Here is a 14071-nt window from a genome sequence, read left to right as displayed (position 1 = left end):
TCATTAAAAGAGTTATTTTAAAAATAAAATGATACACTGAATATTCCACAGTTAAGAAAACAGTGGAGGTCTGACAATATTGCCACCTATATCTTGTTCTAGTCTTTCAGTAGTTAAATTAGATTTAGAATTGACTGCTAAATAAATAAATAAGCAAGCCTCCAAACCCAACCAGGAGAAATGGTTTAACAATGCCGTCACTCACATCAATGGGCTTATGAATAATAGATCTTCAGCCTAAATGAACTGAACATGTCAAATGAAAAGCTGAATGACTCACGAGTGCAGACCAAATATATTCCCATGCTTTTCCCAGCTATTCGGGGTAGGTACTAATATAAGGTGCTGGGATAGGTCACACTTCTCAGAGAAAATGTAAGGGCAGAAATGCATAGGGCAAATATATAGTAATAAGTAATGTAGCATATAGGAGGTTCTGTGTGGAGAGTGGAAAAGTAGAATTAGGCTACTCCCCATCTTGGAATGTCCACATTAAATAAGCTTTGCTGTTAAAAAGAATAACTGAAAGCTCACTGCAAAATTAATTTTCATTCACCTCACAATCTCTGGGTAATGTTGGCTACATAGACAGTTCAGCATCTCCTCCTTTGGGGAAACCAAATAGTTCAGCAGGACAATTAGAAGGTTCTGGTCAGGGTCAATACCATAGGTTAAAAGGGTCACTCAAGGAATACAACAGACATTAGGAATGATGGAGCAGGTAATGGTCAGATTAACCAGGAAATTAAAACCCAAATGCAGAGAAAAGGAAATGAAAATGGATGTCAGGTAGTGGTGTACTGTTAAATCTTTAACCACTGACTTTATGTAGGAACAAAACAACCTTGATTTGTAGTCTTTGCTGATTTACATGGTGTAAATCTTCCTACGACAGCTGTGTTCTAGTTACCAACACAATGTCACTGAGAACAGAGTTGGGAAGCAATGTACAGTCAGGTCGAATAACCTTGTACAAACTGACTCCAGCCATATTACTGGCAATAATCTGGGTACCAGTCCTCTGTCTGCTACAACCTAGTTATGTTACTGTACTAAATAACTTAACCTTGTTAAGTTGCAATTTCCTCCTCTGTAGTAGTAAAATATTAACCTCAGAAGATCACAGAGAGAATCAAATGAAACTAGTTTATTTCCATCTAAGATCTCCAGCTTTGACCATCTATGGTTCTTTGAAGCAGTTGGCCATATTGGTGAATTTTTTTTTTAATATATTTTATTGATTTTTTACAGAGAGGAAGGGAGAGAGATAGAGAGTTAGAAACATCGATGAGAGAGAAACATCGATCAGCTGCCTCCTGCACATCTCCCACTGGGGATGTGCCCGCAACCCAAGTACATGCCCTTGACCGGAATCGAACCTGGGACCCTTCAGTCCGCAGGCCGATGCTCTATCCACTGAGCCAAACCGGTTTTGGCCATATTGGTGAATTTTGCCTTTCCCATCTCACACTGAGTCTTGTGAACAGGCAAAATACAAGAGAATCCTAGAGGACACTGCTCTAGAATGTGGTAATCAGAGCAGAAACCACATTTATAACATCTCAGAGATGAGGTACAAGGCAGTAACCACTCCAGATTTTCTATACAGAAGAGATTTCTGGATATGAATCTATTTTAAAAGTGGAGCTAGAGAATCTATACACTTCTATTATTTTAATGGTATATTTATTTGAGATGACTTAGAAGTGCACATGATGCCTAGGACCAATGCAGTATACATGTGCCCTCTCTTCCTATGCTGCATCAGAATCTGTCTGCAAATACATAGTGAAACTAGGATCTGTTCATATTTTGATGTCTGGAAAATCCAAAGGAACTAACTTAGTGCTAACTTTCTTTGAGTGCTATATTTATGTCACTTCTATTGACTGGTGCCTATGAGACATAAGTGGCCTTTAAGGCCTTCTTCACCATGCCTCTGAATTGGACAGACAAGTGCTCATCCCATCCCCTGAGTCAATTATTTGGTGACACCACTAGCTCAGAATGCATATTTGGGACCCTACCTTTTGGGTAAATGTAATCAGGAGTAAATAAACCAGGGGTCAGAGGAATATATAAAAGTGAATGGAAGCTTAGCCCCTGCTGATTCCCAGGGCTTCACACTAATAGACCAGATGAAAGAAATTCTAGCCTTGATGTGCTATTGAAGCTGATGGAAGAGAAAACTGTAACCAAGCCAATCAAAAAAGTCCAAGTGTAAAGGGGTTTAGTAAGGTATAAGAGACATAATACCTTGTGCTTCCGGAGGCTGCCAGGACTGGTAGGTGTAGAGATGGGAGACTGCTTAGACTTGGGGGTAGAGAGCTGGCTGCTGGAGGTTCCATTTGCTAGCCCAAGGCAAGAGAAAAGGAATGGATAAAAATCAACAGCATACAAAGGAACACGTTATCCTTCCCCTCTGCAGACACTAAGGACATTCAAACAAGGCATACACACAAACAAGTTATTTGATGAGTAGGACAAAGGTGAAAAGAAACACATTCCTCAGAAAGACAAGAAGTGCAGTCCTCACGTTAATCAGATCCCTGAGCAGTGCAAGGCAGCAATCCTCCCACCCTTTCCCTTGAGTGCTTCCAATTACAGGGTCTGGTTCTTTTCAAACCTTTTTCATATTCATTACCAAGTTTGACCCTAACAACATTTCTGTGAGGTAGTCTGGAAACATATTATTTTGCTTCAATTTTGTAAGTGATAAAAAAGTGAGTCACAAAGGAATTTTGTGCCTTAGCTTAAAGGAGAGGAAATTTGGGTGGTTCGAACCAGGGCACATCCCTTTTGGTAGCAGATGATGTGGTGGGTTCAGGACAGCCCCATTGTCAATCTCCCTCCACTCTCTCTTTTCCTGCTCAACCTACCCTCTCCCCTCCCCACACACTGTCTCTTCCCTACCTCATCCTGAGCAAAAAGAACAAAAGGAAAGAAAGAGAAAAAGGGACTAGTCAGGAAGAAGAATTAAAAAGTGGAGGAGAAACACAGAATGAAGCATAAAAAAGGCTCATACAGCAAAATGGGTGGAGGAAAGAATAAAAAAGAGTGGGAGAAAGAGATAAGGAATGGAGGAGAGGGGAAATAGGGTAGAGATTTGGAGAAGAGAAGAATGGGGAATTTGAAATAGAGACAGAAATAGAGAAAGGCAGACAATGGTGGCCAAAGTCAGAGTGCACCCCAATCTGTCTCTAGTCAATAAAATGCTAAAACTGAGATTATTTAGTATTTAAAATGTTCATATTCCATTTTGTTTGCAATTGTTTTTTATTCCTTTGCTAATAAGCTTTTCAAATATCCAATCAAGTAAAAAGAAATGTAGTGCATTGAGTAGAACAATTAAACAGCTTTCAAAGTGGATTCCTATTCAGATAGCTCATGCTAAGGTATGTTTTTTTTAAAAAAAAAAATTTAAGTACTATGTTATTAATCAGAGATACTCTGAAATGTGCTTTACAAATATAAAGGCAAATATTCCAATGGTGTGAGGGTGGAATAAGAGGGATGGAGGAGGAGAGAAAGAAAGAAGAAGGGAAGGCAGGAATGGGGGAAGGGAGGGAGGGAGAGACAGAGGGGGAGAGAGAGAGAGAGAGAGAGAGAGAGAGAGAGAGAGAGAGAGAGAGAGAAGAGAGAAAATTAAAAAATCCAACAAGTTAAGCAGGACAATGCCCTGAGAGTGTTGCTATTAGTCCCACAGGTAAAGCATAAACTGTTGTATTATAAACAGTTCCTAAGGATATACTTCCTCTGCACCACTTATGGTAATGCTTCCCTAGATTCTGCAACCTGAATACCAACTATAGAAAGGAAATAGACATCAGTGTGGTGGTTGCTGCATCTGTCCAAGTGCAAGTGGGCTGAAAAGTAGGGACTTAGACATCCACTATCTGGCTTTGCCTGTGTATTCACTCATCTCTCACCCACTCACTGAGAGACCTTTCTCCCTGTCTGAGATTCCTGGAAATAATTCATTCATTTAGCCAGTGGTTACAGGGTACTTTCTCTAAGCCAGGCCAAGCACTATACGTTGGGGTTTCAGAGATGAGTAAGTCATTTCCTGTGTGGACACAGGAAAGAATATAGCAGGCTAAATGTTATGACAAAGCCATGTAAGGGGTATTATTGGAGCCCAGTGGAGAGACTTTGAAATCAGGGAACTGGGAGGCAAACAAGAGGAGGCAACACCAGAAAAAGTCTTGAAAATTACTCTGGAATACACAAATTTATAGAGAAAGAAAGTAGATTAATGGTTGCCAGGGGCTGGCTAGGATGGGTGGGGGAAGGAGGAACTGGGGGGAAATAGAGAGTGTCTGCTAATAGGTGCAGTTTCTTTTAGGGGGATAAAGATGTTCTGACATTAAATAGTGGCTATTGTTGCACAACTCTGTGGCTGAACGAAAAACCATTGAATTGTACATTTTAAATGAGTGAATTGTTTGCTCTGTGATTGTATCTCAATAAAGTCATAAAAATGATGAATTGGAGCTAGTTAGACAGAGAGGGTAAAAATGGTATTCTAGACTTTAGAATTGCACCAATAGGGCCAAAGACATGCAGGTGTGAAAGAATACAGAATGTTTACAGAAGAGCAAGTAGCTCAAAATGACTGAGTCATAGGGTGCCAGCAGTGAGTTCTAAGAAATAAGACAGGGAGGAGGATAAAGGCCAAAGCCTGGGGGTTCTTTGTGATGTTTCATTTTTCATTTTTAGTTTGATTTGTAAAATAAGTCTGGGAGTAATACCATCACATTTGCATTTTAAAACTACTACTCCAGTTGCTGTGGTAAGACTTGGATGGGGTGGGGTAGGGTAAGGAAAGGGTAGAAGCAGAGATGGGTTAGAAGACAATGCAGTAGTCCAAGTGAGAGTCAATGATGGCTTAAATTAAAGCACTGGGGAGGGAGAGAAAGGACATGGTGGAAGACAGAGACAGATAGGCCAGACAGGCCAGACAGGCTTACAATATTATGTTCACATACAATATAAGCCACCCAAAGAAGAACATGACCCATGCCAAACAGCACGGAGACTGGGGGAGCTAAGCTTAGTCAGGGTACTAGGCTTTCTGGTGAATAAAGGAGGCACTTCAATCATCATCCTCTATGAGATACGCCTAACATGGTCACCAGAATAACAAGTACAAAGATCTATTGAGGATGTTTGATTCCCAAAATAATGTAAGTGCCAAGAGAGCAAAGGGTTTTCCCTATTTTGTTTAATGTTGCATCCCAGCTACTGGAATAATGTCTGGCACAGAGTAGATGCTCAATAAATATCTAATGAACCTTTCATTTTTTAAATTAAATTTATTGAGGTGATCTTGGTTAATAGGGTCATATAAGTTTCAAGTGTACATTTCTATGATACATGATCTGTATATTGCATTGTGTGCCCACTTCCCAAAGTCAAATCATCTTCGGTCATCATATAGTTTTCCTCCTTTACCCTTTACTAACCTCTACCCTCTTCCCTTTGGTAATCACCATATTGTTGTTTGTGTCCATGAGTTTCATTTTTATATCCTACATATGAGTGAAATCATATGACTCTTGGCTTTTTCTGACCACCTTATTAGAATAATATTCTCAAGAAGCCACAGAGGGGCAAAGTATTCTCTGTGGAGCCACAGAGGGGCAAAGTAATCAGTTACTCTTAGGGAAAAGGAAGGAGTTACTGGACTACCGACACTGCATGAGGACCTCCCCAGCAGAACCTGTCCCCTAGTATTCAAGAGGGAGAGCAATCTTGGAGATCTGAGTGGACATAATCAAAGTCTCCCCAATAAGCCCAGACATCAGCCAGGAAGTCTAACAGATGTAGGTATTCCTAGGTAAGTTCTGACATTTTGTTCCACATGATTGCTGTATCCTTTGGCGACAACAGATTCTAGTTTCCCAGCATTTGGCAGCCACGCTACAAAGTGAAAACTATCTCTCCCCACCCTTACATTCTTATCTAGCTGACAATGAGCTTACCAATCTTACCAAAATGTGGAAAATTATTAACCACAGTACATCTACATGTGAGTCAGTTTCCACCTATTGGCCATAGAGCTGCACACACAGGTTCTTTTGCAACTTCTAATTATTTTTTTCAATATCTTCTGAAACTCTCTCGCCCCAAAATTTTAGGGCTAATACATATTCCATCTATATGTTCATATATGTCTCCCTGCCACCACCAACCCAAGCTAGACAATTTTAAGCTATCTATAGAGGACTTCATTTTGTCATCAACACTCAACAAGCATTTTGGAAATCAGTTTTTAATCATTTAACTGCCACTCACTACATTGCTGAAAAAATGCAAGATACTTTCTCATATTTCCTGACGGAATGAAACCCAAACATGGACATTAGAGAAATGAGAAAATGTAGACATGCATCAGTTGAAGGAATGCTTACATTTACAAAGTAGGTAAAATATATTCATATATGCATTTCTTCTATGGGTTTCATGTGAAAAACCTGGGAGAATGCCATTTGATATAGATTCTGAAGCCAGTTCATATAAATGTCAAGTAAAAGGACTAGCAGGGAAAAAACAGAAATGTGGTCTGCAAAACTGTGCATGGTCCTAAATGGGCAAATCCAAATGAAAGCCTGTCACAGTTCATTTTGAGAGTGGCTGAAAATAATACGACTGTATGATATCCCTTGTTTTCCTTTATTATTTTTTACTAAAATTCTTCACTCTTGTCTCTGAGCTTCTATTTCTCAGCTGCAATTTGGAAATGCATTTGGGAAGTCTTTGCCCTCTTTTAATTGTCTCTCTCTCCTTAGAACCACAGCATTGTTTCACTGTTGTCACCTTTTATTTACTCATAGTCCAAATTCTTTCACTCCTTTCTTCTCATTGTACTGTTAAAAATTTTCCCCCTCTACAAAAAGGTACTTTGTTAAAAAAAGATTCCCCCTCTACAACACCAGGAACTTTTCAATATCCTAAGCCATCGGTTCTCAACCTGTGGGTCGCGACCCCTTTGGCGGTAGAACGACCCTTTCACAGGGGTCGCCTAAGACCATCCTGCATATCAGATATTTACATCACGATTCATAACAGTAGCAACATTACAGTTATGAAGTAGCAACGAAAATAATTTTATGGTTGGGTCACAACATGAGGAACTGTATTTAAAGGGCCAGAAGGTTGAGAACCACTGTGACCTAAGCCATCTTATCAATCTTACCAATAAAAACCAGGATAATCATTAATGTTTACTGAATGTCTATAATATGAGTGTCTGTCTTTTTCTCTGTTTACCAGTTTTTATCTCTATTTTCCTCTCTCTCTCTCTCTCTCCACATTTAGTTGTTTTCTTATTTTTTTAGAAATAGTTCAACCATTTTTAATTTTTTTATTTTTCAATTACAGTTGACATACAATATTATATTACTTTCAGGTGTATAACATAGCAATTAGACATTTATATAACTTATGAAGTGATCGCTCCAATAAATCTAGCACCCCCCTTACACAATAAAGATTTATTACAATCTTATTGATTATATTCTCTATGTTGTACTTTATATCCCCATAACTATTCTAGAACTACAAGATTTGCACTTCTTAATCCCTTCACTTTTTTCGCCTAGTTCCCCAACCTTCCTTCCATCTGGCAACCTTAAAATGTTCTCTGTATCTATGGGACTGTTTCTGTTCTGCTTGTTCATTTATTTTGTTTTATAGATTCCACATATAAGTGAAATCATCTGGCATTTGTCTTTCTTTGACTTATTTCACTTAACATAATACCATCTAGGCCTATCCATGTTGTTACAGATGGCAAGATTTTATTATTTTTAATAACCATTTAATATCCCATTGTATATATGCACCACTTCTTTATCCATTCATTTCTTGATGGACACTTAGGTTGCTTCCATACCTTGGCTATCTATAATAATAAAAACGTAATATGCTAATTAGACTGGACAGCCAAATGACCTTCCGGACGTCCTTCCAGATGACCTTCCAGATGAAGCCAGGGCTGCCAGGGCCGAGGCGCTTCACGAATTTCATGCATTGGGCCTCTAGTTGTAAATAATGTTGCAATGAATATATGGATGCTTATGTCTTTTCAAGTTAGCGTTTTGGGTTTCTTTAAATAAATACCCAGAAGTGGAATTGCTGAATCTACTTAGTCTCTTGTTATGGCATTTGTTTTTTTTTTTGTTTTGTTTTTTTAAATATATTTTATTGATTTTTTTTACAGAGAGGAAGGGAGAGGGATAGAGAGTTAGAAACATCGATGAGAGAGAAACATTGATCAGCTGCCTCCTGCACACCCCCCACTGGGGATGTGCCCGCAACCAAGGTACATGCCCTTGACTGGAATGGAACCTGGGACCCCTCAGTCCGTAGGCCGACGCTCTATCCACTGAGCCAAACCAGTCAGGGCATGGCATTTGTTTTAAAGTCTATTTTGTCTGGTATTGCTACTCAGCCTTTTTGTTTGCTTGTCTCCATTTTCATGAAATATCTTTTTCCATCCCTTTACTTTCATTCTATGTGTGTCTTCTATCTGAAGTCAGACTCTTATAGACCACATATGTAAGGGTTCTGTTTTCTTTTTTTTTTTTTTTTTTTTCAGTTTGAGGCAGCTCTGCCACTGTATTTATTATTGTTCAAAAGTTTGTAATGGTCTTAATTATCCATGAAAGAGTGAGATCATGTGGTATTTTTCCTTCATTGACTGGCTTGTTTCACTTAGCATAATGCTCTCCAGTTCCATCCATGCTGTTGCAAATGGTAAGAGTTCCTTCTTTTTAACAGCAGCATAGTATTCCATCGTGTAGATGTACCACAGTTTTCTAATCCATTCATCTACTGATGGGCACTTAGGCTGTTTCCAGATCTTAGCTATGGTGAATTGTGCTGCTATGAACATCTGGGTGCATATATCCTTTCTGATTGGTGTTTCTGGTTTCTTGGGATATATTCCTAGAAGTGGGATCACAGGGTCAAATGGGAGTTCCATTTCCAATTTTTTGAGGGGGTTCTGTTTTCTTGTACATTTCTTGTACATATGTGTTTTGACTGGAGCATTTAATCCTTTTGTATTTAAAGTAATTGTGGATAAAATGTAATTTATTACAATTGTATTAATCATATTTTGACCTTTGTTTCTTTTTCTTCTTAAGGAAGACACTTTAACATTTCTTGTAATACTGGTTTTGTGGTGATTAACTGCTTTAACATTTTCTTATCTATGAAGCTCTTTATCTGACCTTCAATTCTAAATGATAGCTTTGCTGGGAAGAGTAATCTTGGTTGCAGATCCTTACTTTTCATCACTTTGAGTATTTCTTGCCACTCCCTTCTGGCCTGCAAAGTTTCTGTTGAGAAATCAGCTGACAGTATTATGGTATCTCTCTTGTAGGTAACTAACTGCTTTTCTCTTGCTGCTTTGAAGATTCTATCATTGCCTTAATCCTTTGGCATTTTAATTATCATGTGTCTTAGTGTGACCTCTTTGGGTGCATCTGTGCTTCCTGGACTTCAATGTCTATTTCCTATATCAGGTTAGAGAAATTTTCCATGATTATTTTTTTTAAATAGGTTTTCAATTTCTGCTCTCTTTCTTCCTCATCTGGCACCTCCATAATTCTAATGTTGGTATACTGTGAGGTTGTTCTGGAGGGTCCTTAAACTATCCTCATTTTTTATTTTATTTTATTTTTTAAAATTAAATCTTTATTGTTCAGATTATTACAGTTGATCCTCTTTTTCCCCCCCATAGCTCTCCTCCACCCAGTTCCCACCCCACCCTCTGCCCTTACCCCTCCCACTGTCCTCATCATTTTTTAAATTCTTTTTTCACTTGGCTCTTTCTGCTTCCTTCTCTTCCCAATGCTGATTGTTTTCCTCTGCTTTATCTTCCCTACTGGTGATTACCTGTAATGCATTCTTCATTTCAGTTAGTGTATTCTTCATTTCTGACTAGTTCTTTTTTATGTTTTCTATCTCAATTTTTATGTTTCCTGCCTCTTTGTTGAAGTTCTCACTGAGATCATTGAGCATCCTTATAAGCAGTGTTTTGAATTTTGCATCTAGTAGATTGTCTTCATTTTGTTTAATTCTTTTTCTGGAGTTTTATTCAGTTCTTTCATTTGGGACATGTTTCTTTGTCTCCTCATTTTGGCTGCCTCCCTTTGCCTATTTCAATTAATTAGGTGGAGTTGCTACATCTCCCAGTCTTTATAGATTGGCCTTATGTAATAGTCCTATAGGGCCGAGCGTCCCCATTCACTCAATCTGGGTGCTTTAAGTACAACTCCTTGTGGTCTGTGTGCACCCTCCTGTTATAGTTTAGTCTTGACTATTGTTGTCACATAAATGGGAGATACTTAGTCATAGGCCCATCAGATTTGATAACTGGCTGCCCCACAGCAGAGGAGCTGTTATGCAGGGGCCCAACCCAGGCATTTGCCCTGATTGGGAATCAAACCTGTGACCTCTTGATTCCTGGGTTGACCCTCAACCACTGAGCCACAACACCTGGGTTCATCATGGGTTGTTTATATCCTTAGTTATAGGACTTCTGTTCAGATACATTTCAGGTGGTTTTAAATTATAGTTGTTCTGAAGTTTTGTTGTAATTTTGATGTGATTGTGGGTGTGAGTACCATGTTTACCTATCTTTTGTCTTGACTGGAAGCCAGTCATATTCTTACTTTTGATGGGGAAACAAGCTTCTTCCAGTTTAAGGGGTAGCAAAGTCAGAATTTGAAGGTGGGTTTCTCTGAGTCCAACACCTATGTGTTTTTTGGGTTTGTTTTCAGTTTTTTTTCTACATTACTCTTCCATTTTAAAATGAATTTCTTCTGGGACTCCTTCCTATGACAACTTTCTACTGGGGGTAAGAAAGGAGGGTGAAAAATTGTGGCAGAGAAAAGAGGAACAGGAAAAGGTGAAAGTAGATACCATAATTTACACATATCATTTTGGCTTTTGTCCTGCTTGATCTATTTGACATTAGAAAGTGATCAGCAAGATCTGTGAGTCACCAAAATGACTGGGGGCCATAAACAATACCATGAAACAATAGCAGACAGAGCAACCATCATGGCATGTAACTACCCTTATGCCACAGATCTCTCTGAGAGGATGGTATCTGTGCCATGTCTGTCACTCCCCTCAGCGTGCACCCCTCAGCTATGCAGCACAGTTGCCAAGCTTGGCCTAGCACAGTCTGATTCACTATATTCTCTGAATGATTATGTATGCCCTTGACTCAGTGCTCATCTTTAAATTCTTGGCTCCATCAGAATGGAACAGTAGAAGCATAGACAAAAGATAGCTGGTAAAGTAACTGGTCTGATTTACCTAAATTTATAGGGATTTAAATGTATGGGGAAGATGGATTCCCAAAAGTGAGGAATAGGTGAGGGAAGTCAGTTTCCACATAACAAGGACAGAGTCCAGTTTATTACATGAGAGGCCAAGGACAAAGTGTAGTCACCAGCCTGGCAGAGTTGATACTGATTTTCTAGACTATGAATTCCATTATCTAGAGGTTGGACTGATCCCTAGAAATTAAGATGAACTGCGTACAAAGTGGATATAAATAGCCTCAGGTGTGGTGATTAAAAAACTCTCTGGGCAACAAGTTAGAAAGGTCATTATACTTTCCGGCTTCATATTCACATGGCTAGAATGGCATAGGAAGGAAAGGGCCAGCTTGATATCTGCTTAACACCCAATTGTTGACTGGAGACCAAAGCAATTTAATGCCAATTCACTTAGCTCTGGTTTTCCCTCCCATTTTAATCCTAACACTTGAGCTCAACTCAGAATCAAGCACACTGGTTTTGGTTTTATGTCTGTTTTGAAATATTGCTCACTGAAAGCAAGTCCAGTCTACTAAGAAAAGCCATGAAAATAATTTCAGAGCTGTCTTAATCATTACAGTTGTTTTTTAACAATTGTTTTCAAAACATTTACCACATATACAAGAACTAGTGGCCAGTATTACTGGTATCCATTTAATCATAAGTGTATAGATCAGTGGTTCTCAACCTTGGCTGCACATTAGAATCACCTGGGAATCTTTTTAAAATCCTGATTTCTGGGCCTGGTTCTCCCGCAAATTATCTTGCTTTGTAAAGGTTGCCAGGTGATTCTAATGTGCAGCCAAGGTTGAGAACCACTGCCTTAAGGTTAGTACCTCACATACCTCTCATTGTGACCTTTTAGTGATTGGTTCTCTGTCTTGTCTTCTCTAATTTCCTAATGCCTTTCAGAGGGAGATCTCAATACATAGTTCATTTACTTCCTCAGTTTTTCTCATATTGAGATGCTCTCAGTGTTCCTTCATTCCAGTCTAAAGATACCCTGTACTTTCCCTACATACACAAGGAGGTTGTTTTTTTTTTTTTTATGGAAGACCAACCAAGTAGAACCAAGGTGGTTTCAACTTATTTCAGAACAAGGCTGAGACAGAGCCTGTGGTTTTCACACATTCAATCCAAAGAGGTGTTGAGCGTGATGTTTATATTGGTTTGGCTAATTGTTTCTGCTCAGTGGAGAAACTCCAAATATCCATAAATTAAGGAAGCAAGAATTGAGGGCACAGGGACAGTTCTTCACTAATTTGATCATATGGCTGGTTCTCAGGCCAAATTCAATCATAGTCTGTGAGATACTATAATTTGAATGTTAAATATATTCTTTACAGAGTTTTGGAGAGCATAGAATGAGTTCTTTAAATAAGGGAGAAAAGTCAGAGTCTTCCCTGTTGCAAAACTAAGATATGTACCCATTCCAGCAATTTAACATATATCATTTTCCCTCAAGAAGAGAGCCACTGTAAGAAGGCTGGGCAAAGTCCAGGATTGTTTTCTCACAACATCTTTCTGATAGGGGTAAGAAGGAGGGAGAAAAGTTGTTTTCTCAAAATAAATGCTCAAATTTATTTCCTTTTGAAGGTGGTTCTGCTGAGAACATGTTTCAGGTGAAGCAAGCCTGCTCACTACCAGTTTTATGGAGCAGGAACCAGAATAAACTGCACTGCTCTTAATTTGTGGAAAGATCACATGGTTTGGAATCAGTCAATATTTTAAGTCCCGGCTTAACCATTTACTAGACGTGTGTCCTTGAGTATAATCTAACCCCTGAGTGTCTGTTTCCACATCTGTAACATCTGAATAAAAAATAATGTGATCTCTATTATTGTTTTTTTTTTTTGAGAATTACATGACTGACTATAATGCTTGGCCAAGTGTATTAGTACAAAGGAAAGTTTCAATAATGACACCTTCAATTGATATTACTAAGGCGACTACTAGAAATGGAAGGAATTGAGTAACTGTACAAAATATCAGCACTGAGTTAGGAAATCCCCTCCACAATGGAAGATATATCAACCTATACTGGCTGAAGACTAACTCATTAGCTAGCAGTCAGGCATTAGAGGACTGACATTTTTCTCAGTGAAGACTATTACTTCTGGTTTTTGCATTTTATTGCTGTCCTCCCTCAAACACAGCCCTTGGCCCTCTGATTGTCTCTCTTTTTACTCTCAGCAATACCATAGTGGGAAAGGGTGTCAATAAGTGCAGTGTGGAACCATTGAAGATTTTGTAGCAGATAAGTAACACAATGGAAATGGAGTTTTAGGACAAGAAATGTGGTGGCACCAAAACAGATGTTTGAAACAGAGATACTACTTAGGAGTCTATGAAATAATCCACGTATCAGATGATTAGGGAAAGGAAGGAACTTTTGTGTGAGTAATGTGGAGATGTTTCAAAGGTTCAACAACAACAATGGCAGCAGTATATGGTGGACATGAGGAATTAAAGAGGGGGAAGAATCAAAGGTGCTGGGCCTGGAGAATAGAATAGAATTGAATCTATTGTGAGACAGGGAGCTGAGGAGAAGAAATCTGTTTAATTTTAAGACACATTGCATTTGGCTCCTATAAGCAGGATTGTTGGCTAAGCATTAATAACAAAGATATCTAGAAGGAAAATAGGGGCCAGAGACGTAGGTTTAACAGCCAACTCTCTATGCCCTAATATGTTATATTCACACCAACTCTGTTCTATGTCTGATTTCC

General features: G+C 38.8%; 1 protein-coding gene across 2 annotated transcripts in view; it reads right to left on the bottom strand.

The window, feature by feature from the left end:
* The window catches only part of DCX (doublecortin), a 149697-nt gene that overhangs the window by 10102 nt on the left and 125524 nt on the right, over positions 1-14071 (bottom strand). For both annotated transcript variants that reach the window (XM_006082220.2, XM_006082218.3), the window contains exon 6: positions 2257-2351. In XM_006082220.2, the coding sequence (XP_006082282.1) occupies positions 2257-2351 (95 nt within the window). The remainder of the gene's footprint in view (positions 1-2256; positions 2352-14071) is intronic.

Source organism: Myotis lucifugus, unplaced genomic scaffold, assembly GCF_000147115.1.
Source record: "Myotis lucifugus unplaced genomic scaffold, Myoluc2.0 scaffold_2, whole genome shotgun sequence".
NCBI classification, from domain to species: Eukaryota; Metazoa; Chordata; class Mammalia; order Chiroptera; family Vespertilionidae; genus Myotis; species Myotis lucifugus.
The sequence above is the reverse complement of the archived record's forward strand: the minus strand, read 5'-3'. Positions and strand labels throughout refer to the sequence as shown.